The 14795-nt window shown below is 36.8% G+C and overlaps 1 protein-coding gene across 1 annotated transcript in view; it reads right to left on the bottom strand.

Annotated features, from left to right (window-relative positions):
* The window catches only part of LOC139141518 (protein DOP1A-like), a 64835-nt gene that overhangs the window by 15231 nt on the left and 34809 nt on the right, over positions 1 to 14795 (bottom strand). The window contains exons 19-25 of the mRNA XM_070711111.1: positions 13951 to 14147; positions 13417 to 13559; positions 12328 to 12437; positions 11458 to 11607; positions 10807 to 10868; positions 9859 to 10151; positions 9102 to 9304 (exon numbers count right to left, since the gene is read on the bottom strand). Coding sequence (XP_070567212.1) covers positions 9102 to 9304; positions 9859 to 10151; positions 10807 to 10868; positions 11458 to 11607; positions 12328 to 12437; positions 13417 to 13559; positions 13951 to 14147 — 1158 coding nt within the window. The remainder of the gene's footprint in view (positions 1 to 9101; positions 9305 to 9858; positions 10152 to 10806; positions 10869 to 11457; positions 11608 to 12327; positions 12438 to 13416; positions 13560 to 13950; positions 14148 to 14795) is intronic.

Raw genomic sequence — 14795 nt, 5'->3', positions numbered from 1 at the left:
TGACAAACTTTGCGATACATTTTGTGTAATTTATCATGACAGGGCAAATGAAATTGCGTTTAAAACATTCATATTTCCAGTACTAGTGAAAAGTACTCTGATATTTCTGTTTCTCAGGATTTCAGCTGCTGTTGGCTGACTTTCATTAATTCATGTGTACTTTAGCCGTGCTGCTGATGTAACTATGATCATACAAGACCTGGCTGTATCAAGACTGATTAAAATTTTCATGATAACGCAGAAATTGCAGAATTGATAAATGTATTGAAATGGGACGGGGGCCAGCTTCTGAAATTGGTTTTGGTAAACTGCCCACTCCCATGATTATTATAACCTACTGCCAAAAATAACCCTGACATCAATGTAATAGAAAAATTGCATATAACAAAATGCAACTTGTACCATAACCAATACCTTGTTTGTTCATATTATGTACATGCTGACTGCGGCATTTTTCTTATCTACATTCTGACAAAGTCCTTGCTCAGCTGTCCTTGTCACACCCACAATGGAAGGGGGACTGATCAGATGATCACTGTATGACCACACGTCATTGCCAACTTCAATGTCCTAAAACGCTTTAGATGTTGACAAAAAAATGTCCCATGACCTTCACCCTGTCTTTGCAGAACTTGAAAAGTCAAACTTGATTGGTGCATGTAGGACGGATTGAACTAGATTCAAGAGATATTGGTGTAAAAAGTGTAAAACATGATTTTTTTTCTAATGTGAGAGGACGCTAATTGGGTGTTACAGTGCTCAATTACGTGCAGAATAGAAGTCACTACAGAGTAGATAATGAATTATTAATTTAGACAATTTCTCTCAACAATATTCAAGATTTCACTGACATTAATAATACATGCATGCATGCCATTAAGTAATTTTTCAAAGTCCTGATTTTTCATAATAACTGTAATTAATATTGATCATTTGTGTAAGTATTAAAATACATACAAAGTCCTGATGTCTACTTTACTTGATCTTTCTCTGGCGTTATGTAAATGTCGTTTTCAAAATACAGATATAGCAAATCAGCAGTAACAGCAAGAGACATGGTGTCAGATTTTCAGAGACAGCTGTCGTCGTCCCTTTCATGAGAAGACAGCATATAGACAACCCACTGTCATCAAATTCAGCACAACACCTTTCTCCTCTATTAAAAAGATGCAGGTTGTCAGTTGTGCATTGTGCATCTCCCTAAATTTCTGTTTACAGAGAATGATTTTACCAATAGGCCATACTTGGTTCCTGCTCAATGTCAGTGAGGGGGTAAGATTTATACACTGGATAAATTGAAGTTACCCAGCATACTTCAGATCACGGTGGAGGGACCGTGTTCAGATGTAGAGCATACCCAGCTAATGCAACTAATAGACAACTTGTGTCGGGAGAAAAGTGGCAAGGGCAAGACTTAAAAGTTGTGCAGATCTCAACCTCTTTCGGCCTTCATCCATACTCCAAAACACGTCAAAGACAGACAAACACCATACCGTACTGGAGACCATATCGGAGAGTCACATTGAACAATTTCATATATTAAGAAACCCAAGGGGTCCATTGCTCTTAAAACGCATGGAAGTGCCCCCTAAGAACACTCCTGTTGTCATAATGGAGAACAATTCCCGTGTTCTTGAGGTGCAAGGTAAAGTGCATGTCTGTTTGTGTTGTTTGTGCTGGGACTCTGTCAGTTACTTTCACTCAAAAGTGAAGTTTTGTTGCACCGATGGTTGGCCTGATCAAAGTACAGTAACTCATTTGGATGGATCGTGTGATACGTTTTTACTTAAAGTAAACCTTAGATGAATAGAGTGTTGCCATCAACACCGCTGTATGGAAATAGTAACATAGGTCTAACAATTTGCATATGCTAACGGGTCAGTCACAATCAGGGTGCGCTAGATGATTTTCATTTGTTATGGACATATATCTGCTATTCAGACTGATATTATATTGCTTATTTGTTTCTAATAAATAGTAATAGTTGTAACTAACTTGGTCACATAAAAAATATTGCATATATTGTGCAGGTTTGGTTGTACATCCAAAAAAATGCCTTTAAAAACTGTAAAAAGTAGCGTTATGCTGTTTCACTTCAAAATATACTTAATTTCAAAATGTTTTTTTGAACACAGTGTTAAAATTGTGGAATTTTAGCTTACATATGTTATTGCAGAATACCTAAGCTTTCTTTCACAAGTTATTTCATGTGATTATGTGCATCGGAACAGAAACTGTGGTATTTTTACCAAAACTGTAACATCGTTATGTTTTTTGTGTTTTATGACCATAAGTACAGATGCCTTTAGTTTATATGTAGAAAAATGGATAAAATATTGTAAAATTGAATTTAATTCCAACCTCAACATCCATGGCAAGCATTTTATACACCAAAATTTAAATAAAATTGCATATTGTATTGTTTTGTGAGTAAATGAAAATGGAGATCGTTGTGGTTGGAATTTCTTGTAGCGTCCGTGACACACTCATATCTTAAAGACAACAGGAGTTATAAAAGATCTGATGTCACAGGCCTAAGTGTCAATAGGTGCCTACCTTAAATAAACAAATTGTATAATTACTGTCCCTTGCATTCACTATTAATATTCCTAAAATATGGAAATGTAGCATCCGTGACGGTGTAGCGTCCGTGACGGTGTTTACTACATAGTCATAATTAATAACTATTTAAAACATTTTAAAGCAGTTAATCCACTGAAACATATAAATACTAGTGTGTTTTGTGTGTACATACATGGAGTTGGGTTACAAAATGTCTTAAAGGCATAAAATTATAAATTTGCACAAAATTGATTTTTTAAAAAGTAATAAAACACTCAAAAAGTTATGTTCAGCCTCAACTGTAACACTTAGATTGGTGTTTTTTAAGAATGCAGTAATTGTATTGATATGTTATTAGAATTCTAGTGAAAAGAACAATGAATTCTGTGCTGTATATGCATTTATTATTGTTTATTCCATTTCAATTCATTATGTCACGGATGCTACAATAAAATGCAAACATTGTTTTTCAGATTATCAGCCAATCTAAATGTGAAGTAACCACCACATTTTATTGTTTTGTTATCACATTTTGAATTTTAAAAATCAAGGGGTAAGAAATGACATTTATGTTAACTCTGTCTCTACCACTTTCACATATTTAGAAGGCAGAGAGCAAGAACGTAAAGTTGGCGTCATCCTCATCCTCATCCTCAGGTGACCTTTCTAGCTGACGCTAAAATGACGCTACTCAGCATCAGCTTCAGCGTCGTATCCGAAGATTGCCGAGGTTACGCTACCCGATGATGGATATATGATAAAATTCGCCCATAACTTAAGAAAATAACAACTCCATTCTTTCTCAACTTTCTTTTGAATCCTAAAACTGGTTCACAGGTAATATTTTATCGTTAGAATATCTCATATGGACTAGTTTTTTGGAAATGTTCGTAATTTTCAGTCCATGGATCCGCAGATGTGTTTGTTGGTATCCTCTCAACTCTTGTGTTAAGATTTTCCAAAAATTGGTGCAAAAAAGGTATACATGGTCCGAATGTGAAATGTGTAAAAATCGCCACCATTAGAGGCGATATGAAAGCCCTAATTATTCAGAGGACATATAAAACAATTAACTTGTATAACTATGACTTGAGGCCTGAAAAGTCAACGTATTAAACATAAAACCTTTGAACTTTAAGGAAATTAAGGGCTAAGAATGTTGCGTTATAACGGATCTTGAGAATAGAGGTAACTAAATATTATGAAATGCAAATCCCACTGTGTTTTAATTAACATTTACAGTGATATGGAACTTGGAGCACATTTTAAAGTCGTTTTTACACTTATCATTCCATCAGACGCATTCGGGAATAATCGCATCTGACGCCGGTGAAGCTGACGCTGTAGCGTCAACTTCATCCTCATTTTCACGTGACCCCTAAGGATGAGGATGAGGATGAGTACGACGCCAACTTAACGCTCGTCAGAGAGTACAGATATATTATAGAACAGAGGTCAAAGGTTGACAGACTACGTCTCTGATCTCCAGCCTCACCTAGGTGTGTGTGCACCCCATCCTGACAGGTGTTAGAACAGATGCAAGCCATTTGGATTTCTTGGGTGGTGTGTCAGATACATTGTAGCAAATTTTATTGTGGGACCACAGGTCAAAGTTTAACAACCTGTCGCTCTAGTCTGATCTAGGTGTCTTGTTTTATCTTGGTTTTACACTTTAAGGCACAAGCAATGTTAACTTCTGTGTTTTTTGATGTATTGAAAGTTTATTACTGGTATAGACATTTTTCACATACTCCAACTGATTTTTGCAGTAGTTGCTATAGCTTTCTTGTTCAATTTAAAGAAATTGTCAATGTTTTGACACAATTTTCACAATTTAAATGTTTGATAGAGAAAGGTTTTGGAGAAAAGAGAAAGTAAAAACCTGATTGTTAATTGCTTTTTATATTTCAAGTTGACCTAACTTTCAAGTTTGATTTTGGTAGCGTCCGTGACAAAATTACATGTCATACTAAACAGAAAATATTTTAGAAAGAAGTTCATTTTGATTACACTAAATGGTATTAATATTGTTGCTATAGCATGGTTAATTCATGACAATAAAACTTTTAAGTACAGCATACCAGCGGAAGGACATAGAGAAGTTGAAAGTCCTATTAAAAAATATGATCAATATTGTTGTATTTCTCACTAAACTTGAGGTTGTGTTTATTCATGGAAAATTAAGTAAATCGTAGCAAGTATAGCTTATTTTAATGCCAATATGCATCTTTTATATTGTAATAACATAAGAAAGCATTGACAAATCATTGTTTAAATTTTTTTTATGACATTTGTGTTTCATGTACAACATTTCTGTAGCGTCCGTGACACTGCGTCGACCATATAAAACAATGTGCACTGTGGTAAAACTAATGACGTTTGCTTCACCAAATTTTAGGAAGATATGCCCCATACCATAACCTTTCAACATATTATTTAACTGGACAGTTATCATGAACTTGAAATTTTGACCTAAGTGACACACTCTAGCGCACCCTGATTGTGACTGACCCGTAATGCAATGACCCATGGCATTTCAATCACTCTTTCAATTTTAAATGGTCACTAGTCTGTGCACTTTTGACACTTTTGACAAGGCCACACCTTGTCAAAGATAATTCTGGATAAGTCTGGGTGAAACAACACTTTCTTTGTTTTCAGGTGGCAGATAACAATCTTTATATCGTTTTGTAACATTTTATGGCTTCAAGCCCTGGGTGCCTGGTGATATGCAAATGATGGTTTATGATGTCAAACTTCACACCAGCTTTTTGAACACACCCAGCCAAAACAAACTTTGGGTTTCTGAAAAGTAGCTTTGAAATAAAAGTTAGGAAAGAAAAGTTTTGCAGAGACGTTCACCTTCACTGTTAAGATTTCAACAATAAACAGTTGGGTGTTAAAATGCACTTGAATGTGAGCTATTCAATGGCATTATCTTATTAGTTCATAATTTGACAGAAAAATAGTGTAATGTTAATGAATCTGTTGCGGTTTGGCCACACAGCATATGAGAGGTTGAATTACAGATTAAACACTTTAAAAGGATAATAAGTATGGCTGTTGATAAAATTTTCATAATTTCTGTTCTGTAAAGAAAACAGTTTTTGATTATTCTCCCTATGGCATGGTGAACTAGCCTTGTACACACAAGGTATTACGCGGCATATACAAAACAGTGGTCCACAAGTAAGTTCTAGTCCAGACAAGAATTTCATCGCCATCTATAACAATTGAAATTGCACACAATCAGGCTGCGTCAACAAGCTAATACTGAGCATTTTTGTCATAATTTATGAGAGTGGAAAATACATATTGTATCACACAAAAGACAATATTACTGCAAATATATCAAAAATTTCAGCTAATGGTGCTTTTAATCACAGCTGTTACCTGGGAGGTAAAGCTGGGTCATCTTATGCCATCAACCCTTTATGACCCTGTTTTTCTCACTTTGTAAACACTTTTTAATGTTGACACAAAGCTTAGTCTATAACTGGGCAGGGTTTGAACAAGATCAAGTGGCCTTTAAATACTAGGATAATCTCTTTAATAGCTTCATCATGGTTTGACAATAGACCCTTGAGAAACAGGGCCTATGTTTTTACTGATGATTTAATTTTAAAATCTCTGTTCTTCATCATTTATTATTTATTCATGAGACCAGGAATAACACCCTTGTTCAATTCCTCATCGAGTTGTAAGCATTGCTAGTGATTATATCATTTCTAATCTTACATGGTTTATTGACACTGGGAAAGTTACAACCCATTTTTCTTTAAGTAGAAAAGTTTAAGCTGCCAGGCACATCAAGAATGATTTGATGAAAGACCCTGCTTTGTGAATGTCAACAAAATAAAAAAATAACAGATTTGGTGATTGAATGCGGTGAAACATAAGCAGGTTGCAAGGATCTGTCAACATGAATATACCTTATATATCATTATTCTTTTATGTCTAAAGCCTGTCACATTACAGCTTTAGACCAGTAGAGGCGTATTTGATGTGATGTTTGCTTGAAGATTGTTTGATCAGATTATCTGAACTTGACAAACACTGTTCCATTGTTTAATTGCAATTACAGGATTGTAAACATTCTTTCTTGATTGTTCAGGCGTTTATTGCAAGGGGCGGTGATTTGGTGAGTACAGTATAACAGAGTTCCAATGCCAAGTCGCTGGTTAGCCCCGTGGTGTAATAAAGGGGACAGTTCTAACATTGTCGAACTGTTCCTAAACCATGCACACTGGTTCCTAACCTCTGTACAAAGACTGAAAATGTTTGCACACTGTCACTGAGACAAGTCTCCTTACTGTGTACTAATTTCTCCTGATGTCGTCTCTTGATATTTCTGCAAACTTTTTATTAAATCTGAAAAGCTTTGGAATGATGCCAGCAACACACAATTTGGTTACCATTACCCTGACTTTCATTTAAACCCCAGGTCGAAAAGGTCCGGATTGGGATTAACTATGGTGTTCAGAAGATTATGAGGTGTTTCTGTCTTTTGTTCTCCTTTGAAATTGCAATTGTTATATAAATATGTTGCTAGATTTTTGGATTAAGTCCGCACCGGGCTTTAAGGAAAAATTCGCCTCTGGGACAGATACTCTCAAACTTTTACAATTCTGTTCTGATCTACCACTTGTGGAGGTTCATTTTAAAGCTCTTGAAGTAAAAAAACATTTCACTCAGTTTTTTTTCAAAAATCGAAAATTTACATTGACCCATAGAGTTAGCACATGGATAGCAGCCATTTTGAATTTCAAATGTCGGTAAATGTGATGTAATTTGTTTCTCTACCAAACTTCGCATGACCCCTGATTTTCATTCTTTCTCATTCTTTATTAAAGAATATGACTGAAAGTTTCATTGAGGAAAGTTTGAGCAAAAGTCTTTCACTTTCAAGGTGCATTACGGTACTACCTAAACACCTCCACTGGGGAAGAGTTCAATGGTTTATGTACTTGTCGTGATGTAAGCCATGTTGTATCAGACGGAGTGAGACACATTAAAAAGGGGTGACTTGTTTTGTTACCTTTGATAACAAGATTACATAGTAGAACCATTCTTGTTTACTTTAAAAGCGAGTGAATATACACAGTTACATGACTTCAGATCAGTACAGATACTTAGTTGGCTCCTAGAGATTGGAGGAAAGCGATAGCTATTTGTCAAAGTTACTTATGACATGTATACCACTGTAATAAATTTGTCTGGAGAGTGTAAAAGTTGATACTGATATGAATCTTGATTCATGATGGCTCCCTTTCATCACTAAATCCCGAACTATGTCAACAGCCCAAATTCTTAAGTTTTCACCCCCTTCTCTATATATATGTAATATGATTTACGTTCAGAGTGGATGGGTTTGTGTCAAAATGCCGTTTGCGGTATGTGTCATATCTGAGGTCAGAGCAATGTTGTAGAAATATGGAGTTCACTGAACGATGGGAACTGATAAGGTCATACAAGCACTGCCGTCAGAAATTTGATTCTGAAAATGCCAGTCTCATTGAACCGACAGTTTTCTTGACTGTAGCGTCACTCAATGAGTCGGAAGGCATTTATTAAAGATGTGGTGACACTTGATCCAAAAGCTGTTAATTTTTCAGCATGTCAGAAAATCAGAGTTGACATCAAGAAAAACTCTGTTCCTGTCAACTGATGTCATGTCACTTCATCACTTCATCAAAACATATTATGTCAGACTGCAGTAGAAATCATCCATGAGTTTAATAGAGATGAAATTTGACACCTTGTCTCCTTTGGGGGTTTTTGTGACAAGGTCATCAGATGTTTATTCCTACTACTGCTTTGCATAACATTCACCTGACACAAACAGAGACTGAGTAGATGCTGATTAAGCTGGTCATTATGAAAATTGCCTGATGTTCTAATCATACTTGTACTGCAGTCAAAGCTTTGATGTTCAACCAGTATTACAAACGTCTTATGAACACAGAAAGGTTGAAAGAAACTAACACTAATCGGTATGAAAAGAAACAGTTGTAAAGTTTGGCACCTGGATTACATGCACAGTACTGTTACGTCCGTCAACATGTGCTGCCCTCTAGAGGCCAATATTGACATAATCTTTTGGGGTTATTTCTTGAAGTGTTTTCTCTACTGTCCTCATTTTATCTTCAAACTCAACATGATAGTCTTTCATATTTTGCTGCCCTAAACATAGTGATCTTATTAGAATTTGTGTCCAAGTAGGAGAACCTGGCCACAAAAGGTGTGCCAGCTCCTTCCACCATCCATAACAGCAGCTGGTTTGCAAGGGAACATGACAAGGGATAAAGGCATACCAAATATCAAGGGTTTGAACCCTCATCTTTTGATTGTAAAACGACTGTTGTAGCCACTGCTCAATGATGCATTGGTACAGTTTGTCTCATTATGATGGGGTTCGGAATGACTCATTGTAATGATGGGACACTGGTAAAGAGTGACATGGGTGAAAAACAAGATTCTAAGAGAAATATTATTTGTGTGGCTAGTAGCCAAGAAACTACCAGGTCTGCAGTACTTACAGTTGGAATTGGGGCATGTTCTCCACCGGTAGTACCAATGCCAGATCCAACAGTTTGCATGCACTCAGGTAAAGTCCCAGCCACTGTTTCTGGTAGATTGTAGGTGAGCCGTTCAGTATCGGGAATATTGGGGCATCTTTGGGTCTGCCTGTGTTCTCACCACCACCAAACAGCTGCTCTTCAATGTGCAGGAAAACCTGGACCTGCAGGGAAACGATGATTTTCACAAGTTATAACAAATCAAATATCTATACATGATGCTCTGTTTTGTGGCAGATTTCTGGTGGGTGCCAAAAACTTGTGATGATTGAACAGGCTTTCAATGGGGTAAAATATTTTGGATGACATTTAACTTTTTCTTACAGTTCAACCTGATCCACAGATAGATATACAGAAAAGTCTCCGACAGACAGACAGACAGGCAGATAGACAGGCAGGCAGAAAGACAGACAAACATTGACAGGTAGAAAGATAGGCAAAGAGGTAGACAGAGACAAATAGATAGACAGTGCAGTAGAGTGACAAAACACAGAGACACATATGCAGACAGGCATGATGTAGGGTGAATAGAGACACCATGTACAGCACGCTACAACATTTCTGATACCAGCGGATTGAGGGACAGACAACGAGTCGGATTGATAGACAGAAACACTGGTAGACGGACATACAGACATACATACAGATAGATAGATGGAGAGACAGACAGATAGATAGATAGATAGATAGATAGATAGATAAACGGGCTGAATCTCACCATCTCTGATATCATAGTTGGCCATAACCCTGTCAGATGCTGGGGTGACATCCTCAGTAACAGAACCCTGAAACACATGAACACCTGTTCATGGACATTTGGCACGTTGGTCAGTCTCAGGTTCTCCACCAGTCTCTCCTGGATGTCCGGCAGGAACTTCTGATACTGGTCCACCTCACTGCAGAATATGCTGAATGAGAGCCTCTTGAGGAGCTGTGCTCTCTGGTCCATTTCTTGCTCCTTGTTGGTGAACAGATTCAGCGAGGTGCTGTTGTTGATGGCTGCCACTTTGCCTGGAGGTGGTGACAGAGAATTCTTGTCATTATACTTTTTTTCTGGTTTGAATTCCACAAAAGTTGGAATCAATCTTCTAAAATGAACATGATATCCAGTCTATAAAATATTCATCATAAACGAGTCATCGTCACTGTATTTCAATATTTTGACAATGCTCATCAATATATTTTGCATATTGAATATGATTATGGTGCACTTAAAAAATCCTCATGCTGATTTATATGCTAACACACGAAACCCACTGAACTGAAAGATTTGATCATGTGAGGGCGCTTTAGGCATAATGGTCTCTAATCCTACCATGACTGAAGGTGCAGTGTAAGCTACGTGTTCTCAAGCAAAATCTTGTTTGGACCGATTATATACCAGCTCCAAGTACATTGACAGTTTACTGTTAATAAGTCAACCCACATCCAGGTCAGGATCAGTGTATTCAAAACTATAGTTTCTTGAAGTTCACTGACTGTGCCTTGAGTTTGACTTGGGTGGATCCAGTTAATCTCTTAGTCTACTAGCTGACTCACTATAATTAATCTGCATGCTAGTATTATCTTGGTATTTGAGGATTAATTTTATCTAAATTAACTTAGTAATTCACTAAAAACACATAGCATATTAAAACTTTGCTTCAACTCCAGAGGGGGTACTCACTCATCAGATCTCTGTACGTTGTCTTATCATGGGTCATCAAATTATCAATGATGCTCCGAAATCTGAAATCAAAATGATTAAAAAATATGAAATCCAATGGTTTGGAAAGTTGAACTTGATGTGAAATATTTTCACAATGTGACATCATGTCTAGTGATCAATACCAACAAGATTCTACATTCAGGGTACATACACTCAAAGTCCCTTAAAATTCAAGGACTTTCAAAGACTTTCATTTTCAAGTACTTTTCAGGTCCAAAATATCATTTTCCAGTTTTCATTTTGACAACACATCATTTTATATGTCATTTCCAATATCATTTTTAAGACCTCATGACTGATCATCTTGTCATTTTTGAAAGTTGCGGCTGGATTATCAGCAAGCAGCATTAACCCTTTCACCATAATGGTTTGACCCAAACCCATTGTTGTCAATGGTGATTGTGGACCTGTTTACAGTAAACTGGGGGTGAACAGATTAAACCCTTTCAGTTCAGAACCACCAGTCATTGGTATATCCCAATTGTTTTTAACAGAATGGGTGAACCTACATTAAAATGGGGGTGTAAGCACAACAAATTGCAAAATTCTACCACTCCTTTCTGAGGGAGTCCCTGAGCAAGGCACAGCCATACATCACCGGTGACTCACCCATTGATGCAGATGGCATCCATCTGGAAGAAAGACTGGTCCATGAGAAGTTCAATGGTATCCTTTCTCCAGGCTTTCCTGGTGTACTGGTACCCACTCAGGCTGGACAGGAGTGATACGCATGAACGGAATGCCGGCATGTTGGCAGAACTGAACGGAAAGATAGAAGAGCACAATTGTATAAGATCTTTATTACCTTTACATATATGAAAGACTGTTAAATCATTCTTTAATGTAAAACAAAAAAATTCACACAGGGTAATACTACTTAATTTATGGATATATCATACACTCTCTGCCTAGTACTTTTAGATGTAGCATGTTCTGTTTGAGTACTTTAGTATAGCATATGATTATCTAGTTTGAATACCATTACATAGTATTCTGATACTACGTACTGTGCGCATATACTATTCCTCACACACTTTATGTAGTAAATGGTGCACAACCAACAAAATCCATCTTTTGGGACACATAGTACATTTTCTAAATACAATATTACTGTATATATAAAAGGTGAACTCACTCACAGACAAAGGGATTTCGGTTTTGTGTCTAAAAATCTCAGGGAATACGCTAATCACACAATTCTACTCCAGACTGGGGAGTGTCACAAGTTATTTGCTCAAATCAACAGTTTTTTATGATTCACAGGGCAGGGTGATGCAACAGTTTTTTTCAATTTATAAGGCAGGGTGATGTTTAACTTCAGGCATTTTTGAAATATCTTCACCGCCAACAACTTATCCATTACTCTGTTCTCTTGACCTGTTCAAAAATGAAATCATCTCATCACACCATTTTACACTCTGTCATTGTAAAACCAGGAGACTACGACAAAGTGTAAAATACTGAAATATTTCCACACACCTGTGATTCCTCAGGTATGGTGTCACATTCTGCATGATTTGTGTCAGCAATGGAACCACTTTCTCCTTCTCTTCACTGCCATAGATGATGTCCAACATGATTGACAGATTCTGGTAAATAAATAATAGCAAACAAAACAAATACATGATAAATAAATGTGTTATACATGGTATTAAGTGTTGTTACATGTACCATGTCATTAAACTCTACCTTTCATTGTATTCATCAATGGGTGTATGGAATACAAGTACTTTGCAGAATACGGTATGTCATCTCAACTGCTGAATTGCGGGATTCCTGCCATTTGGTAAGCTATGCCCTATTTGTCAAACATTGGGAGGGTATCAAGTCCCCGATATCACTTCGTGTTACTTCCTGATTATAAATACAGCTATATATTTCAACACACCTCCCCTTCAATAATCCTGAACCTCCTTCGTAAAAGTGGCAGGGGGATAACAGCCTCCTTCAGCATCACGAATGAAATACTGAGAATATTGTTCAGAATACATCCATTTGCAATTGATAATGCAATGGAGGTTGCAATCCATGGAAGCTATGCTTTTCAAAGTGTTCACACTTTTGGGGACCAGAGCTATAACTTTCCATGGGTCAACAATATGAAAGGTACATGTGAAACTGCTTTAAATATAATCAACTGAGCTTGATATAAATATTGGACAAATCGTCCTCAAACAGAATTAGTCATAACTCTCCATTTTTATGTCAGTACATGTATATATGCTACAGACAGAAACCTAAAAATTGTGGGAGCACTTTTTTGCTGAGAAATGGTGATTATTCAGTGTTTGGATATGCTATGAATGTGTATACATTATTAGCTGATGACAATGTTGTCCACATGAATTTAAAAAGTGGAGTTAGGTGAATTAATAAACCTTTACAATACCTAAAAAACTCTGCTGGATTTGGAATGTGAAATCAAAATATTGATAAACATAGTATACTCAAAAATAATTTTGAACTGCTTTTGATTGCCCTGAAGAGATCTTTTTGGAATTATTTCAGTCCATCCCTTTGAGTGAATTATAAGCCTTCTAATGTGCACTTTGTAAAAAAGATTCTTACCTCAGCTAGTAGAGTCAGGGCCTGTACACTAAATGCGACTTGAGTTGTTGGACTTGAACTTGCACTGGTCGGCGGTGGAACATCATGACGGCCTGACTTGGTTGTGGATATTTCTATCTGTGGAGCTGGCAGACTTTCTTCCACTAAAATGAAACATAAGAAGAAATTTGTATTTTATGAGAACTTCAACTCTACACAAAACAGCAGATTCCGTGGTGAAAAGAAGAATGTTGTTTATTGAAAGGTGGTATTTTGGTGTGGAAATATTCAGTGCTTTTTTGCTTTCATGGCAATTTCATGACCCCTAAATGACCTTCCATCCTGGCATTTTGGTAGTATGAGGCACTCAAATGCCAGGATGTAGTATAAAGGTCATGTACTGACATGAAAATGGGAAACTAACAAGCAAGAGAGCAGGTACATACATGTATTAGTATATACAAACACATAAAATTTCTCCAGGAAAGCAGGGAGGCAGTTGGTGTGGAAGGAAATGTTTGGGTAGCTGATAAAAAATCTTGGAGCATGTCTTACAGTCTAAATCTTCAATGTAGCCATCCTGTGGGATTGGTATCACAGAGCGTTGCCGCCTCAGCCATCTTGTCTGTCCCAAGGATGAGCCGGCAATGTGGTAAATGTTCTCGATCAGTTTCTGAGCGATTTCTTGCAAGTCCTTTTGGTACTTCCTGTCAGCAAAGCCGGTCAGTTTCATGATGAACTCATTGAGAATTCTGAAAAAAAAAACATAATGTGATCTCGTGATTACTTCATATTCCTAAACTCAAAGGTTTTTATTTCTTCCTCATAGCTGAATTTCCATTGAAAAAAATACCAATCAACTGTCTCTGAAATGGCATAGCCCATGCAAATGTTTGTGTGAGCACTAGAAATTCATACAACAATAAGAAGATAGCACACTGCCCTCAGGAGACAAAGAATGGTATTTGCTATCATTTTGCCAACCTCATTTCTACATGATTTCAAATGCAATCAATTTTGTTAGACCTGACATAGATTCATGCAAATGCACTAGAATGCCAAAAGAATTGGAAACTAATTTGAATATAGCTGTCAGTACTGTTGATCACTGTAAGATCTGCCAGTGATGTAGCATATCTGTTCACCACAGGTGTTTTGCATGTACCATGGAATATTTCTAAAGTAGAGGGCAGTATAATGGTCTGAACCTGTAAAGGATTCATGAAATTTATTCATGACATCACTAGTGTGACGTCTGTACAACATTGTTATTATAGCCCTCAACTACTGAAATTTAAATTTAGCAAGAAACCATAAACTATTTAAAATGTCAGTCAGCCTCAACCTACATTTTCCATAGTGCAAAAAGGAGTGATATTTGGCAACAACACTTTGCTTAA

This window comes from Ptychodera flava, chromosome 10 (genome assembly GCF_041260155.1).
Source record: "Ptychodera flava strain L36383 chromosome 10, AS_Pfla_20210202, whole genome shotgun sequence".
In the NCBI taxonomy this organism is placed as follows: domain Eukaryota; kingdom Metazoa; phylum Hemichordata; class Enteropneusta; family Ptychoderidae; genus Ptychodera; species Ptychodera flava.
The sequence above is the reverse complement of the archived record's forward strand: the minus strand, read 5'-3'. Positions and strand labels throughout refer to the sequence as shown.